Here is a 14,748-nt window from a genome sequence, read left to right as displayed (position 1 = left end):
AATCTTTATTAAATCCTTGGTTTACTTTAAAAAAATTTATATGGTTTTTGGTGAGTTGCCGTTTAGGAAAACTGATACTTGACAAAGCTGTGGTGTGTTTCATCTTGAAATACGGTTCTCTACATTGTCAGATGAGCTGCAGGCATACCTGTTAAGTTTTTCTTTTGTAGACAAATGGTTCTCAAAGTATGATTCCTGGACCACCAACATCACATCACATAGGAACTTTATAGAGGTGCAGATTCTCAGTCCCTCTCTGAAACTTTCTGAATTAAAAAACTCTGAAGGTAGGGCCCAGCAAATCTGTATTTTAACAAGCACTGTAAATGATTCTGATATATGATAAGTTTGTGAATCACTGCTTTTGACTAGAGTTTGCAAACTATGACTTGTGAGTCAACTCTGGCACGCAGCCTGCTTTTGTAAGGTCTGTTGCTCCTCTCTGCAGAAGCAGCATACATTAACACAGTTGAACCTAAGTGTGGCCAGGTGACTTGCTTTTTATCTTCTGTGCATAACCTTTAAGAATAAGAATAATGCTTTCACTATCATGGAAGCCTGTGTGGAAATGGAACCTCTTTGAGCTTTAAAGGAAGCCTCTGTTGCCAATCCAAAATCGATTATGTTGTAGCAAGAAGTAAACCATTGCTGAATTAAGCTGCTGAGAATTTGGAGTTCTTTGTTACTGTAGTATAATCCAAAAACGTTTGCTCTTCTGACTAAGGATTGTATAAAGCCCTGTGGTCGAGAATCAGATGAAGCAGGTGATATAGCTTAGATGTGCCCTCCAGATCTCATATTCAACATGTTGAAATGTAATCCCCATTGTCGGAGGTGGGCCTGGTGGGAGGTGATTGGATCCTGGGGGCAAGTTTCTTACTAATGGTTTAGCACCATCCTTTTGCTTCTGTGCTCATGATAGTGAATTATTTATCATGTGATCTGATGGTTTAAAGGTGTGTGGCATCTCCCCCTCTCCCTCTCTCACCCTTGCTCTCTTCATGTGACATGCCTGGTTCCATTTTGCCTTCTGCTGAGAGTAAAGCTCCCAGTAGCCTCCCCAGAAGCTGAGCAGATTGCTGCATTATGCTTGTGCAGCCTACAGAACTGTGAGCCAAGTAAACCTCTTTTCTTTATAATGTACCCAGGTATGTCTTTATAGCAACATAATAATGGCCTAACTCAGCAGGGAATTGACTAACAAAGTTGCCTTCTTCTGAAAGAATCTGCGGCTCCATATGTGTTATAGATTGGATTACCTGGGAAGCAGACTCTCAGAGGGAGTTTAGTGTGCAAAATGTTTGTTAAGGAGTGCTCTTGGGATTGATACTTGTAAAAGAGAGGAGACGGAAGCAGGATTAGGCAGAGAAGTCAAGCTGCAGTGCATGCCCAATGACAGTCTTAGTTAAGCCCCAGGGAACTCTAGAACTAAAATTTTCTTTCAGAGTTGTCCCCATTTGGCTGAGATGGCCAGACCTTTATACCCCCATCAGTCAGTCATTGGATGTTGTTTACCCCTTGTATTAGTTTGTTCTCAAGATGCTAATAAAGACATTCCCAAGACTAGGTAATTTATAAAGGAAAGAGGTTTAATTGACTCAAAGTTCCACAGGGCTGGTGAGGCCTCAGGAAACGTACAATCATGGCAGAAGGGGAAGCAAACATGCCCTTCTTCACATGGCTGCAACAAGGAGAAGTGCCAAGCAAAAGAGGGGAAAGCCCCTTATGAAACCATCAGATCTTGAGAGAACTCACTCACTATCATGAGAACAATATGAGGGTAACTGCCCCATGATTAAATTACCTCCCGCTGGGTTCCTCTCGTAGAAACCGGATAGGGTTTAATGCTGCTTTTCCAAAGTAGTGCCAGTTTAGGCAGATAGTGAGAATTTAAAGAAAACTGGTTGCAAAAGTGTTTTTCTCTCTAGAAAACTTGACATTTAATTTAGAAAAGAGGCAGTTTTTATCCGTGATGTATTTATGTTCTTATAATGGAAGAGAACTTAAGAAATACTGAATGCAGCCCTGGGACACAGGAACTTAATTTTAAACATTTTAAATTGAATGAAATTGTTTATTAGCAGGTTTCCAGTTTCATTTTTGTGCAATGGACTTGGTAGAGACTTGTAATGAGTCACAAAAATATCTATTTGAAAGTTACATTTAATTTTATGCAGGAAAAAGGATAATTCTGCTCATAAAGTTATTGTTCATGATAAGCCAGTATATAAATTTCCTGATGTTTATTTTAAGCAAATAGGTTTAAATTTCTGTCATTGAAAATGAACATGCTCCTGCAAGTACCATGTGTTCATATTCCAGGAGCTCCTGTTAGAGTAAAATATACATTTTTAGGTGTTGATTATGCAAAGATGTTCTCATAAAAAGGCTAATTCTCCATAGTACACATGTTAGAATTGAGATAGTAGTGCCAGCTTACCTGGGTACTTCACAAGGTTGTGCTGATTGAATGAGGTAAAGTATGTGGAAACCTTTGAACTAACTATAAATATTAGTTGCTTCACTGAGATAAAACAGGTGTTATTAATTTAATTTGAGTAATTCTACCATTCTTATAAAGATATTCTCTGATCTTACAAAAGGTGTATATTATTTTCTTTCCTGTATCTCTTAGGATTGTTTTTATACCTTAGCTATTTACCATGTCCTTTCTATAGTTAGTTACTTTTGGAGTAACTAATGGTTAGAATGGTACTAAATAACATTTTTTTTTGCTAGTATAAAAAACTGATAGAACTAATAGAAACTGAAAACTTCAGTTTGGTACAAATAGCTTTGTTATATTTTGGAATTACCTGATACTATAATCAAATTATATACAGTCATACACCACACATAACATTTCAGTCAACAACAAATCACATAATTGATGGTGATCCCAGAAGATTATGAAATAGTCTTTTTACTATATATTTTTTGGTCTTTGTTTTTTTTTTGTTTGTTTTGTTTTGTTTTGTTTGATATAGGGTCACTCTGTTAGGCACAGAGTGCAGTGGCACAATCAAGGTTCAATGCAGCCTTGACCTCCTGGGCTCATCAGCCTCCCAAGTAGCTATTATACCTTTTATATGTTTAGATATGCTTGGATACACGAATACTTGCCATTGTGTTGTAGTTGCCCACAATGTTCAGTACAGTAACATGCTATACAGGTTTGTAGCCTAGGAGCAATAGGCTTTACCATCTAGGTTTGTGTAAGAACACTATGATATTCTCACAATGACAAAATTGCCTAACAGTGCATTTCTCAGAATGTATCTGTGTCATTAAGTGACACATCACTATAATTTGTATAATAAAATTTATATAGATAGATATATAGAGAATAAGATACATTTTAGTTCCATTTAGTTCATGGAAAACGGCATATTAGAAGTACATTTTTCACATTAGTCAATTTACTTTCAGTAATATATTTCTCCCTGAAATGAAAATTAGCACTGTCCCTTAAGCTGTGTTCAAGTTATGAAGAATTTTTATACCAGCTCATTTGTGATTTGTCACAAAATATTAAAGAATTACTAGATAGGAATCTGTCATCTTAATGCCAAAATTGTTCGATATTCAAGACCAAGTTTATGTTTGCATTTAGGAGGGTTGGTGTAAAGTTGGGGCATCCCACTCCATCCCAACTGTATGTCCTTTAGTGAATATTCAGCCTCTCTGTGCCTCATATTCTTCATCTGTAGAAAGAGATCGTAATGATAACAGCTACCTCGTACAATTTTTGTGAGAATTAAAGGAGACAGTCCATGTCATGTCCTTAGAACAGCATCTGGCAAAGAGTGGGAACTTGATAAATGCTATTTTTATTTGATCTTATCCATGTATGAATAAATTTAATGTTCTAATTTTGTGGTATTCTTAGATACTAGTCTGCAAGTAAATTATTGCACTGTATTTTTTCAGGTTTCAAAATCAGAAGGAACATACCAAGCTGGAAGAGAAGAGAGTGAAAGTACTATTCTTGCAACAACAGAAGTAGCTAGTAATAACTGTTTTCAGAAGCCAAATATAGTGGAACCCTCAAATGTTTTTGAGACATAACTTCTTAGAAATGTATTTTGAGTGATTATTAAAAAGACTGAATTACAAATATTCTGTAAGTAAATGCAGTTTTATTATTTTCAGGCATATGTAGTAACTCATATTACATTGACGTGTATCAAGCAGCTTAAAGTAGGCTATTCTGAGGTAACAAATCCTGAAACTTTTAAATGCCCACAGCAAAGGATTTTTTCTTAGTTATGCTAAATGTTCCTTATGGGTCAGTCAGGCTCTGTTCTATGTTTTCTTCACTCTAAGATCCAGACTGATTGGGCAGGTTCTTTCTGAAACTTCGTTGGTTGTCATGGCAGAGAGCATAGCAAGCTAATTCTTTTCTCTTAAAGCTTATGCCCAAAATTGACACATGCCGCTTCCATTAAAGCAGGGGTTGGCAAACTTTTCCTGTAAAGTGCCAGAGAGTTCACTTTTTTTTTTTTAATTTCACATGTGGTCTCTGTCGCATATTTTTTTTTTTTACAATTCTTTTTAAAAATGTAAAACCTTTCTTACCATGCTGGCTGTACCAAAAAACAAAAACGAAAAAACAGACCACATGCCACTTTCGGTTTACAGACTGTAGTTTGCTTACTTCTGATCTAAAAGCAAGTCTTATGGCCAAGCCTAGTATCAACAGTGAGGGACCGTGAATATCTGTAAACAGTATTCCAGATGATGAATTCTACGATTGATACAATATGTATATTCACATTATGATTTCCATATCAGTAGTTTGTAAATAAATTTTTGCTTTTATAGTACATGAATTTGCTCTCTTGAGATAACATTCTCTTTTACATCTTACTTAAATAATAGATTTGCACAACAAAGCCTTTTCTAAATGCTCAACTGTGTCCAGTTACCACAGTTTCTGAATCCAGGTGCTTAATTTATAAAAATATTACTGAACTTAAAAAACTTAAATATCTGACAAATTGTAGTATGTGTTAAACAAGTTGGCCTAGACTGGCACTGCCAGAAGAAAATGCAAGAAAGGGTTTATTTATTCTTATAGTGAAAGATAGTAGATTAGACACATATAATTATTTATTCTTCCTATAATCTCCACTGAAATTATAGTGTCATAGTTTACAAAAATAAATACATATATAGATATACATTCATGTTTATACCCATAAGGTCCAAATAGCTGGAAAGAGGGCATCAGCAGATGAGAGACACCACCTTGAGGAAGACATTGTGGATAGAGGCTGGTAACAGACTCTTTAGAAAGAATGGAGATAACCAAGCATAAAGTGCACATAGAAGGAGGAGAGAACTAACCTGATCACAGAACCGTGAATACTACCAGGTACAGCACGAGGTAGCATTAGTCTGGGGATTAAAAGCAAGAGAATCACTAAAATCCTGTAAGATGTATAGTTGTATCTCCATCCAGCATGAAGAATGGTGTCACGCTTGTGTCTAGCCCTTGGGCAGTAAATGTTGTTAAGTTTCTTCTCTGGAAAAACTCAAGATTCCAAGCAAATATCATCCCATAGTGACATTTAGGAGTCCCCAGGGAAATTGCCTTATCTCCGTCTAATCGCGCTTATGCCTGTCAGTGAACAGACTGCATTTAGATGTGTAGAGTTTTTTGGGAATGTATTCTTAAATATAAACAGGCAATCATGGCTGAGGAGACAGTAAGGGAAAACCTCCACCAGGAAAGAGAAAATCCAGGATAAATAGAAAATAAAATTATGCAACAGAAAGAGTCCAAAATGCAAAGATGACAAGAAAACTAAAAACTAATTTTAATTAGTGTTTTCAGAAAGATCTGAGAAGACATAAATTTTTTTTAAGAGAAAAATGAACAGTCATAGAAAAAAGGGGCTCTTGTAAATTACAAGTATGATTGCTGAAACAAAGCAAATAGTAGAAGGGTCAGTAATGAGATTGACAAACTATGGCTTTCCACCTGTTTTTGTAAAGAAAATTATACTGATACCCTGCCCTGCCTATTTGTTTACACATTTTCTATGGCTGCTTTCATGCTACAACAGCAGAGTAGGTAGTTATGACAGAGATCATGTGCTCATGAAGCCAAAAAACTTACTATCTGGACCTTTACAGAAAAAGTTTGCTAACCCATTAATTAGAAGACAGAAGTTAAAAAAAAAAAAAAAAAAAAAAAAAAAAACACTCCAGTAACTAAAAAGGAAAATAGAGTAGAAAAGAAACAGATGGAAAGATTTAAAAAAGGATTAGAGACTTAGATAATCCAGGAGGATTTAAATATAACTAATAGGTGATTCATAAAGAAAGAAAACAGAGGGGAGGAGGTTGTATTAAAAATACAAGGCAATGTGCCAACGCTGAAGAGCGTGTCTCCGAAGGGACCTGAAGAGCAAATGAGAAAGTCCAGACCTAGGCACATCATTTTGAAATTTTAGAACACCAGGAGTAAAAGAAAATCCTAAAAGACTCCCAGGTGACATAAAAATTAGAAAGATTAGAAGGGCATCAAACTTTTCAGCTGCAAAGCTGCATGCTACAAGACAGTTAAGCTAAGGCTTCAAAATGGCAAGGAAATGTTATTTTCACTATATTAAGTGTTTTCTATGTATCATCTCTTTAAATCCTAAACACAACATTATTATGGGTAGGGCATCACTATTTAATCCCCATTTTACAGATTACAAAACTGTACTTTCATGATTATCCCAGAGTCACTGTGTTACATTTTACTGCTTGGCAAAATACAAATATTTGCAGCCCTTTTCTAGTTTTTCTTCCTGTACTTCAAGAGGAATATATTTGAGATTCTGTAGCGTTCTGGGTGCTAATCAGGTTCCAGAAATTAAACATGTATATGCATGATTTGCAAGGTTAAAGTGAAGTCAGAGGCCATTTTCTTTCTTTCTTTTTTTTTTTTTGAGACGGAGTTTCGCTCTTGTTACCCAGGCTGGAGTGCAATGGCGCGATCTTGGCTCACCGCAACCTCTGCCTCCTCGGTTCAGGCAATTCTCCTGGGCAGAGGCCATTTTCTTACTGCCTCAGTCAGGCAAGTTCAAGGAAAGATGTTTTTCCTCCTCCAGTAACATTCTTTTTCTTTTTTTTTTTTAGATTCAAGGGATAGGTGTCCATGTTTGTTTCAAGGATGTATTGCATAATGCTGGAGTTTGAGCTTCTATTGAACACATCACCCAAATAGCATAGTACCCAATGAGTACTTTCTCAGTCCTTACCCCATCCCACCCTCCCGCCTTTTGAAATTCCCAGAATCTATTGTTTCCATCTTTATGTCTATGTGTACCCATTATATAGTTCCCATTTCTAAATGAGAACATGTGGGTTTGATTTTCTGTTTCTGCGCTAATTCACTTAGGATAATGGCCTCCAGCTGCATCCGTGTTGCTGCAAATAATATATTTTATTCTATTTTAGGGCTGCATGATATTCCGTGGTGCATAGTAGCTAGTTTACAGCTTCATGTACACTAAGAGGTAATTGCGTTGGCTGTAGAGACTTCCTGATCTCTTGATCAAGCTACGATAATATATTTTTAACTCATATCTTCCCACCTTCTCACTACATAGTAGCTCCTTTAGTGGATCAGCTTTTCAGTGTTCTAGGAGTCATTTCTGTAGATCTAGCCTAAACCTTGCTACCCTAGCTCTTCCAACAATTTTGTAAGCACCTAATTTGCTGAATTAAATCTCTTTCTTAGAATACCCAAAGTGATTTCTGTTTCCTTCACTGAATCCTGACTGATGTAGTTCAGAGTAGAAGTTTAGTATTAATGATAGAATAAGAAGTTTTCAGATTTTAAAACTTATATCTAGGCAGTCCATGCTCTACTAAAACACTGCCAGTCATAACCAGGTTTTGATTTAGTTAAAATGTTTTTTTCACATAAAATGTCTAAGAATGTTTACATTAGTGGAAAGAGGTAAAGAAAGGCAACATCCACTTACTTTCTTCAACTTGAATAGTGCTTCCATGTACTGGGTGCAGTTTTAAGCATGGTGTATATTAACACATTTACCCCCAAAATAGGTACTATTATCCTTAATTTATGGCTGAAAAAGAAAACAGGCATAAAAAGGTTAAATGAATTGTCCAAAGTCACATGCTTAGTAAGAGGCAGAGGGAGGATTTAAATTCATCTGTTTCCACAGTCTGTTCTTTTAGCTATTCTGTACTTTATGAATATATCTTTATAACACTAAATTTGACCTGAAAGGGGGTTAGATTTGTCTGAGATTGCTGATAGAACCAAGTTTAAAGTAGGAACATGTCTTTATTCCCATGTAGTTTGTTTTTCATTAGATATAAAAATCTTTCAGAATCCCTGAAATGTCAAGATTGTGATTTTTAGGACAAAAATATAATGTAAAGTAGGTCCAGAAATGAGAACTAAAAGTGCTCTTTTCATCATCAGTACTGGTATGCTGCTGAAAATATATTATGACCAAAATAATTTTATGAAAAAGTGCTGGATTCTCTTTGTGGATCCTTGCCATTTCTTTTTAAATTTTGGTCCTTTTGGATGTTTCTCACCATTTTCCTCTGAATCTTTTATGATTCTGTACCCTAAAATGTATCATGAAATATGTTAACTCATTAACAATCCTAAAATTTCATGGCTCTGATCAATTTAACAGTTTACGAAATTGTGTGAGTGACATATAGAGAAGTAGAGGCTGTTGATAATGATATGTTCCTTAGTGGATGGGGTTCTGTGGCTGTTGAGTAGGCAGGGGCTTGGATATTTAAAATGGAAAAAATGGTAAAATGTGCTTTCACAGATAAATGTATATCTAGACAGTCCATGCTATGCTATACTGCCAGTCATAACCTACCTAATGAATGTGTTGTGGTCCCATACTCATAAGTTCAGAGTTCTTTTGCAAGTCAGCATGTAGCCAGTGTTTGGACGTTTGAACTAAGGCTAAGTATTGTAAAAGCACTAAAGAGTCTAGGAGAAGTTAAGTACCACTTAGACTTTATTTTCATTGGATAATAAGGTAGGTATATTTCACATTCTCACCATCACTCCCAGGGCAGTGGCTTGAGCACTGCAGAAGTGGAGATCCTCAGGGAGGTGATAAGGAGACCCTCCATCGAGGACTTTGGCAGGGGAGGTGACATTTTAAGTATGGCTGTTAGTGATGGCTACAGCAGATGCCCTCAGCAAACTTCCTCTTAGAGTCCATTGGTTAGAATTTGGTTACATACCCGTGGTCTCTGCCAGAAAGACTGGAAATTCAAGTGCTGGCATTTTTAGTCTCTAAAGTAGGAGGAGAGCCCTTACAACAAGAAATAAAGAGGCTGGCAGTGGCTGTTGAGCAGGCAACCAACAGTGTTCACTGTGGCTTACAACCAGGGATTTTGGTAGCAGTCTTCAAATTTATGCTTTTATATTAAACTATCTTTTGAAAACTGTACCTAAAATGAATAGTTTCTCCTCTCTTTCCAAGTACATAATGTTTTATTTTTAAAATTGGATGATCAGAACAGGGCACAGTGGCTCACTCCTGTAATCCCAGCACTTTGGGAGGCCGAGGTGGGTGGATCATCTGAGGTCAGGAGTTCGAGACCAGCCTGGCCAACATGGTGAAACCTTATCTCTACTAAAAATACCAAAAATTAGCTGGGTGTGGGGGCAGGTGCCTGTAATCCTAGCTACTTGAGAGGCTGAGATGGGAGAATTATTTGAACCCAGGAGGCAGAGGTTACAGATTGTGACCAAGAGCACGCCATTGCACTCCGGCCTGAGCAAAAAGAGTGAAACTCCATCTCAAAAAAATAAAGTAAAATAGATGATCAGATGTATGACTATTAATTATTTTCAAGGTAGATTTATAAGGCCAGGTGTGGTGGCCCATGCTGTAATCTCAGTACTTTAGAAGGCTGAGGCAGGAAGATCACTTGAGGCTGGAAGTTCAAGACCAACCCGGGCAACACAGGGAGACCCAGTCTCTACAAAAAATGTTTTAAAAAATTAGTTGGGCATCATGCCTGTGGTTCTAGCTACTAGGGAGGCTGAGGTGGGAGGATTGCTTGAAGCTGGGAGATTGAGGCTGCAGTGAGCCATGGTTGCACCACCGTACTCTAGCGTGGGTGACAGAGTGAGACCCTGTCTCAAAAAATAAAAGTAGATTTATATAGGTAGTTCTTCACTATATATATAATATACATAAAATATAATATATATGTAATATATTATATTTTAAATGAGTTTACAACTCATATACAATATTTTTTTTTCTCTTCATCTCTTTTTTTTTTTTTTTTTTTTTTGTGATGGAGTCTCCCTCTGTCACCAGGCTGGCCTGCAGAAGTGTGATCTCAGCTCACTGCAACCTCTGCCTCCTGGGTTCAAGTGATTGTGCTGCCTCAGCCTCCCGAGTAGCTGGGACTACAGGTGTGCGCCACCACACCCAGCTAATTTTTGTATTTTTAGTAGAGCTGGAGTTCCACCCTGTTGGCCAGGATGGTCTGGATGTCTTGACCTTGTGATCTGCCATCTTGGCCTCCCAAAGTGCTAGGATTACAGGCGTGAGCCACCAGGCCCAGCCTCCCCTTTATCTTCTTTTAATGAGATCTTGGGCTTGTTTACTTTTGGAAAATATTTTTTACTTTTATATTACATTAGAAATGCCACTCTTTAAAATCAGTATTTAAAATGCAAAATTAAAAGCTGAAGTGTTTGTTCTGAAATGGATCCACTACCCTCTTCTGTCCTGCAGAATTTCTGAGTAAGCTCTACCAACCATTTGCATCAGAATCTTGTGGAATATGAACAGTATCTATTTCAGGGACTCAACACTAGATCCACTAAATCAGAATCACTGGAAAGCAGCCTAGGAACCTGTTCTAAACAAATTGCCCAAGTGATGGTAGCATACAGTAAAATATCAGAGCCACTGATATAAATCGTTTTCCCAAAGAGCATTGTGAATATGAGTGAGTTGAAGTATATATTTTGGAGTAAGTTCTGAGAACATATTTTTGTCTGTTTTTTTTTTTGTGTGTGTGTGTGTGTTTCATCAGATCTTTCCATCTTTTACTGCCTTTGGTCTCCTTTTCAAATATTTAGCAATGTGTCTTCATTAGGTATCCAAGAAATAGCTTCAGCAGTAGAATTATAAAGTAGTATAAATGCAATTATAGTTAAAATATGAAGAAAAGTTTTCTTTTTAGAAATCCCCCTACCATCATTTAATCATAAAGAGCCAGATATTACATTGAATAATTATTTGCATCAGTAAAGATTCTTCCAGTTTCAAGTGAATGCACACCAACTCAAAATGGCTTAAACAATAATAAAGATCTGGAGAGCAGGCCTTTCTTCAGGCATGACTGAAATAATATTACCAAGGTGCTGGCTTCTCTTTCTACTCTCTTCCCCAACCCTGACTTTTCATGCATCCACTGTATAGTCAAGTTTCTCATAGTGGCCCTCTTGAAACTCCTTGTGTCTCACTAAGTTATGTGCCCAATCCAGAACCAATCACAGTGGCTACAGAGATGGGCTGCACTGATTAGCTTATGCCCTGGAGCTGGGTGGTAGATCACCTTCCAAATCACACTAGATGAGAGTTAGAAAGGAGTTTAGTTCATGGTACCACCACTAAAAGAAAATGATGAATGGATGCTAGGGAGATAATCAGCTAATGTCTAATATAATGTTTATTTAAATTTCTTGATAATAATGTTTACTAAAGCTTCCGTGATTGGATATAATGTAGATGAAATCCTATTTTAATCAGTTTGATGCTACATCAGAATTAGGTAGAATTTTCTGCACATTGCCTTTAAAAAACTTCAGATCTTTGTTTCACATAATCAGTGCCTTTCTGTTATGCTTAATTGGCTATGAGCTAAGTAAGCCTTGTAAACTGTGATTCTCAATCTTGATTACACTAGAATGAGTTGGGGAATCTTGAAAGTAAAGATGTTCAGGCTCCAACTTAGATTTGTGGGGCCTGAGTATATGTATCTTTTAAAATCTCTGAAAGAGACTCTACAGTATCAATTGCCATTGCCCTATAGAATCTATCTTACTTTCGTATCTTCTTCTTCACTGTTACTTTCTGGATAGCCCCAGGACTGCAGTGAGTCACTGTCAAGTTCTGAAATATCTGTTGGTTCTGACCAAAAACGTAACATGGAACAAACCACATCATTCAGAAAACTATTTTAAAACTGATTTTTCCAAAACTGCTCAAACTACATACAACCAGCTAAACCTTTAATACGAATAATTTTATGAAAAATATTTGTAGAATTGAATTTTATTAAGTAGTTTGAAATAGGTCTGAATGGAAAGAAGTAATTATACACACTATTAAATGTTAACCATTTCATTGCCTTTGGCTTCTTTCAAAATTTTACGTTTCATATATAATGTAAAATATTAAAATTATTTATCCTTGATTTGTTGGAAGCTTAGCATATTTTGAGAGAAATTAAAGTCATGACCACGAGTAAAAACATATTCTTTTTTTTAACCGGTGTTTATTGTATGTAACCTAGAATATTATAGATTATATTTTTCTTTGGATTCAGTTTATTTAAACAAAGTTTATTGTGGCACTGAAGACATTAGAACTAGATTTTTAAGAAACCAACAAATTCATCATTTCCTGGGCTTCATTGGTCTTTTAGGAACACTGATTTAGAAAAATATGCCAAGTGGCCCATTAATTATCCACAACGCTATTCTTATGATATATAGTCCCACCTGGACCACCTGGACTATACTGAAATTCACAGTGTAAAATGACAGCAAGAATGAAGATAACATTAAAAGATTTGTTCCAAAATAACACATCGTGACAAAGTGAAATAAAAACCATTGCTTTTTCGATAGCTATTATCACTTCATTTCCTGGGAAATGCTTTTAATGCTCTATGAGGATATATACAAAAACAACAGTAATGACATCATATGTAATAACTCAGGTAGCTAGAGAATTCACGATGAAGTCGGTCTCTCAGAAATAACCTTCTGTCTTCCTATTTTAATGAACATATGAATCACATTTTGCTATTATATTTGTCAGTAACTTATTCATAACATTTGAAATTTGAATCAGAGCTAATATTCAGTCTGTTTTGTGGTATAAGAGAGTTGTTATTACCATTTTAAAATTTAAGACAGGAAATTTGAAACCCAAGGTATTCATAAATTTAAACTGAAATCATCATTGTCCTAACTCCTAAGTGAGAGTGTGTTTAAGATTTTAATTCGCATGAAGTAGTTAGCACAGTTCCGGGGACTTAGTAAATAATCAGCAAATATTAGTTGTGTTAATATGATCATCATCATCATCACTACTGTTACTTCTGTCATCCCCACTATGACTATCACCTTTTACCCACTTTTTTTGAAAGATAATTTAATTTGATTTCCTTTTAGTGGGAATTGACAGTTAATTGTTTTCATAATCTATTTTGTCCCTGTGGACATCTTGCATGAGTAATTTTCAAAAGTTTTCTCCTTTTTATGGATAGTCTTAGTATGTGTAGAACTTGTTATAAAATATGAAGGAAAATATAAATTGTTGAGGTCTTAATTGTACACTAGAATGGTATATACCATGCCAAATATCTTTAATGGCTTATGCCGCCTTTTCGTAGAGGCAAGACTTATGGAATATTATTCTTCTGGTTTTTATCATTATCCTATATATATATATATACATGCATACACATATATACATTTATATTTATTTCTATACCTATATATTGAAAGCCATGCGTTCACATTGAGACTACCAATTTCAGTTCAGCACCACAGGATTCATACTAATTTTCTCCCTTTTTATATTTGTAGCTACCTTCTTCCATAGTGAGAATCATGGCTTCTGTTATCCTTAATGTACTAATTCATTTGATCAATCTCATTGAATGTAGCCAATGTTCTGTTGCAGCTATTCCTTCTTCCATATAAATGTACCCATTCCCAAAGTCAGGTTCTAACTCCCTGTGTTTGTTTTCTCCCCTGCATGAAGTCCTCATTGTGTTTGGCCTCTGACATCAGGTAAAGGCTCTCTTCACCCTGCGCAGGATTTGAAGCCTTATACCAGGCTGCTCCGATGCAGGACACCAGCCTTAGTTACCATGCTTGGGCTCTGACATCCCACACTAGACTACTCTTCTATGGAAACACTCTCCTTACCCTACTTGAGACCTGACACCTGCACTGTCCCATGCCTCTGAATGGATGCCCTCCTCACCCTACAAAGGGCTCTGACATCCCATTCTGTGTCACTACATGTTGCCTTCAATGAAATGTCTTCTTTACCACACCAAGGCTCTACACCCCAGGCAAGGCCACCACTCTGTGGAAATGCTCTCCTTATCCTGCTCAGGATCTGATGGCCACCACCAGGCTGCCCATCTGGGCTCTCTCCCCATGCCAGGTCACCACTTCATATCTTTCTTCCCACCCTGGCACGGACATCCTCTTCACACTGCTGGTGTGCCACTCTTCTGTGAGGATGCCCTCCTCACCTTGCTTGGACATAATTGATTTTTTTTAACTTTTATTTTAAGTTTAGGGCACATGTGCAGGTTTGTTATATAGGTAAACTTGTGTCATGGGGGTTTGTTGTACAGATTATTTCATCACCCTTAATTGGTTTTTGTAAGTTAATGACCCCTCGACAGTCCCTCACTTAAGTCTAAGATGATGATGATTTTATATATGTATAATACACACATACA

The 14,748-nt window shown here is 36.6% G+C and overlaps 1 protein-coding gene across 14 annotated transcripts in view; it reads left to right on the top strand.

The window, feature by feature from the left end:
- The window catches only part of SYT14 (synaptotagmin 14), a 202,131-nt gene that overhangs the window by 154,505 nt on the left and 32,878 nt on the right, over positions 1-14,748 (top strand). The window contains exons 5-6 of one of the 14 annotated variants that reach the window (XR_013529623.1): positions 3,931-4,123; positions 5,206-6,232. The exons of 12 other annotated variants lie outside the window; for them this stretch is intronic. Coding sequence is in view for 1 of the 2 variants with exons in the window: in XM_035281202.3 (XP_035137093.3) it covers positions 3,931-4,068 (138 nt within the window). In the remaining variant the exon portion in view is untranslated. Of the gene's footprint in view, positions 1-3,930; positions 6,233-14,748 lie in introns of those variants that run through there. One more of the 14 variants, XM_035281202.3, reaches the window with a different exon arrangement.

Source organism: Callithrix jacchus, chromosome 19 (assembly GCF_049354715.1).
Source record: "Callithrix jacchus isolate 240 chromosome 19, calJac240_pri, whole genome shotgun sequence".
Taxonomy (NCBI): domain Eukaryota; kingdom Metazoa; phylum Chordata; class Mammalia; order Primates; family Cebidae; genus Callithrix; species Callithrix jacchus.
The sequence above is the reverse complement of the archived record's forward strand: the minus strand, read 5'-3'. Positions and strand labels throughout refer to the sequence as shown.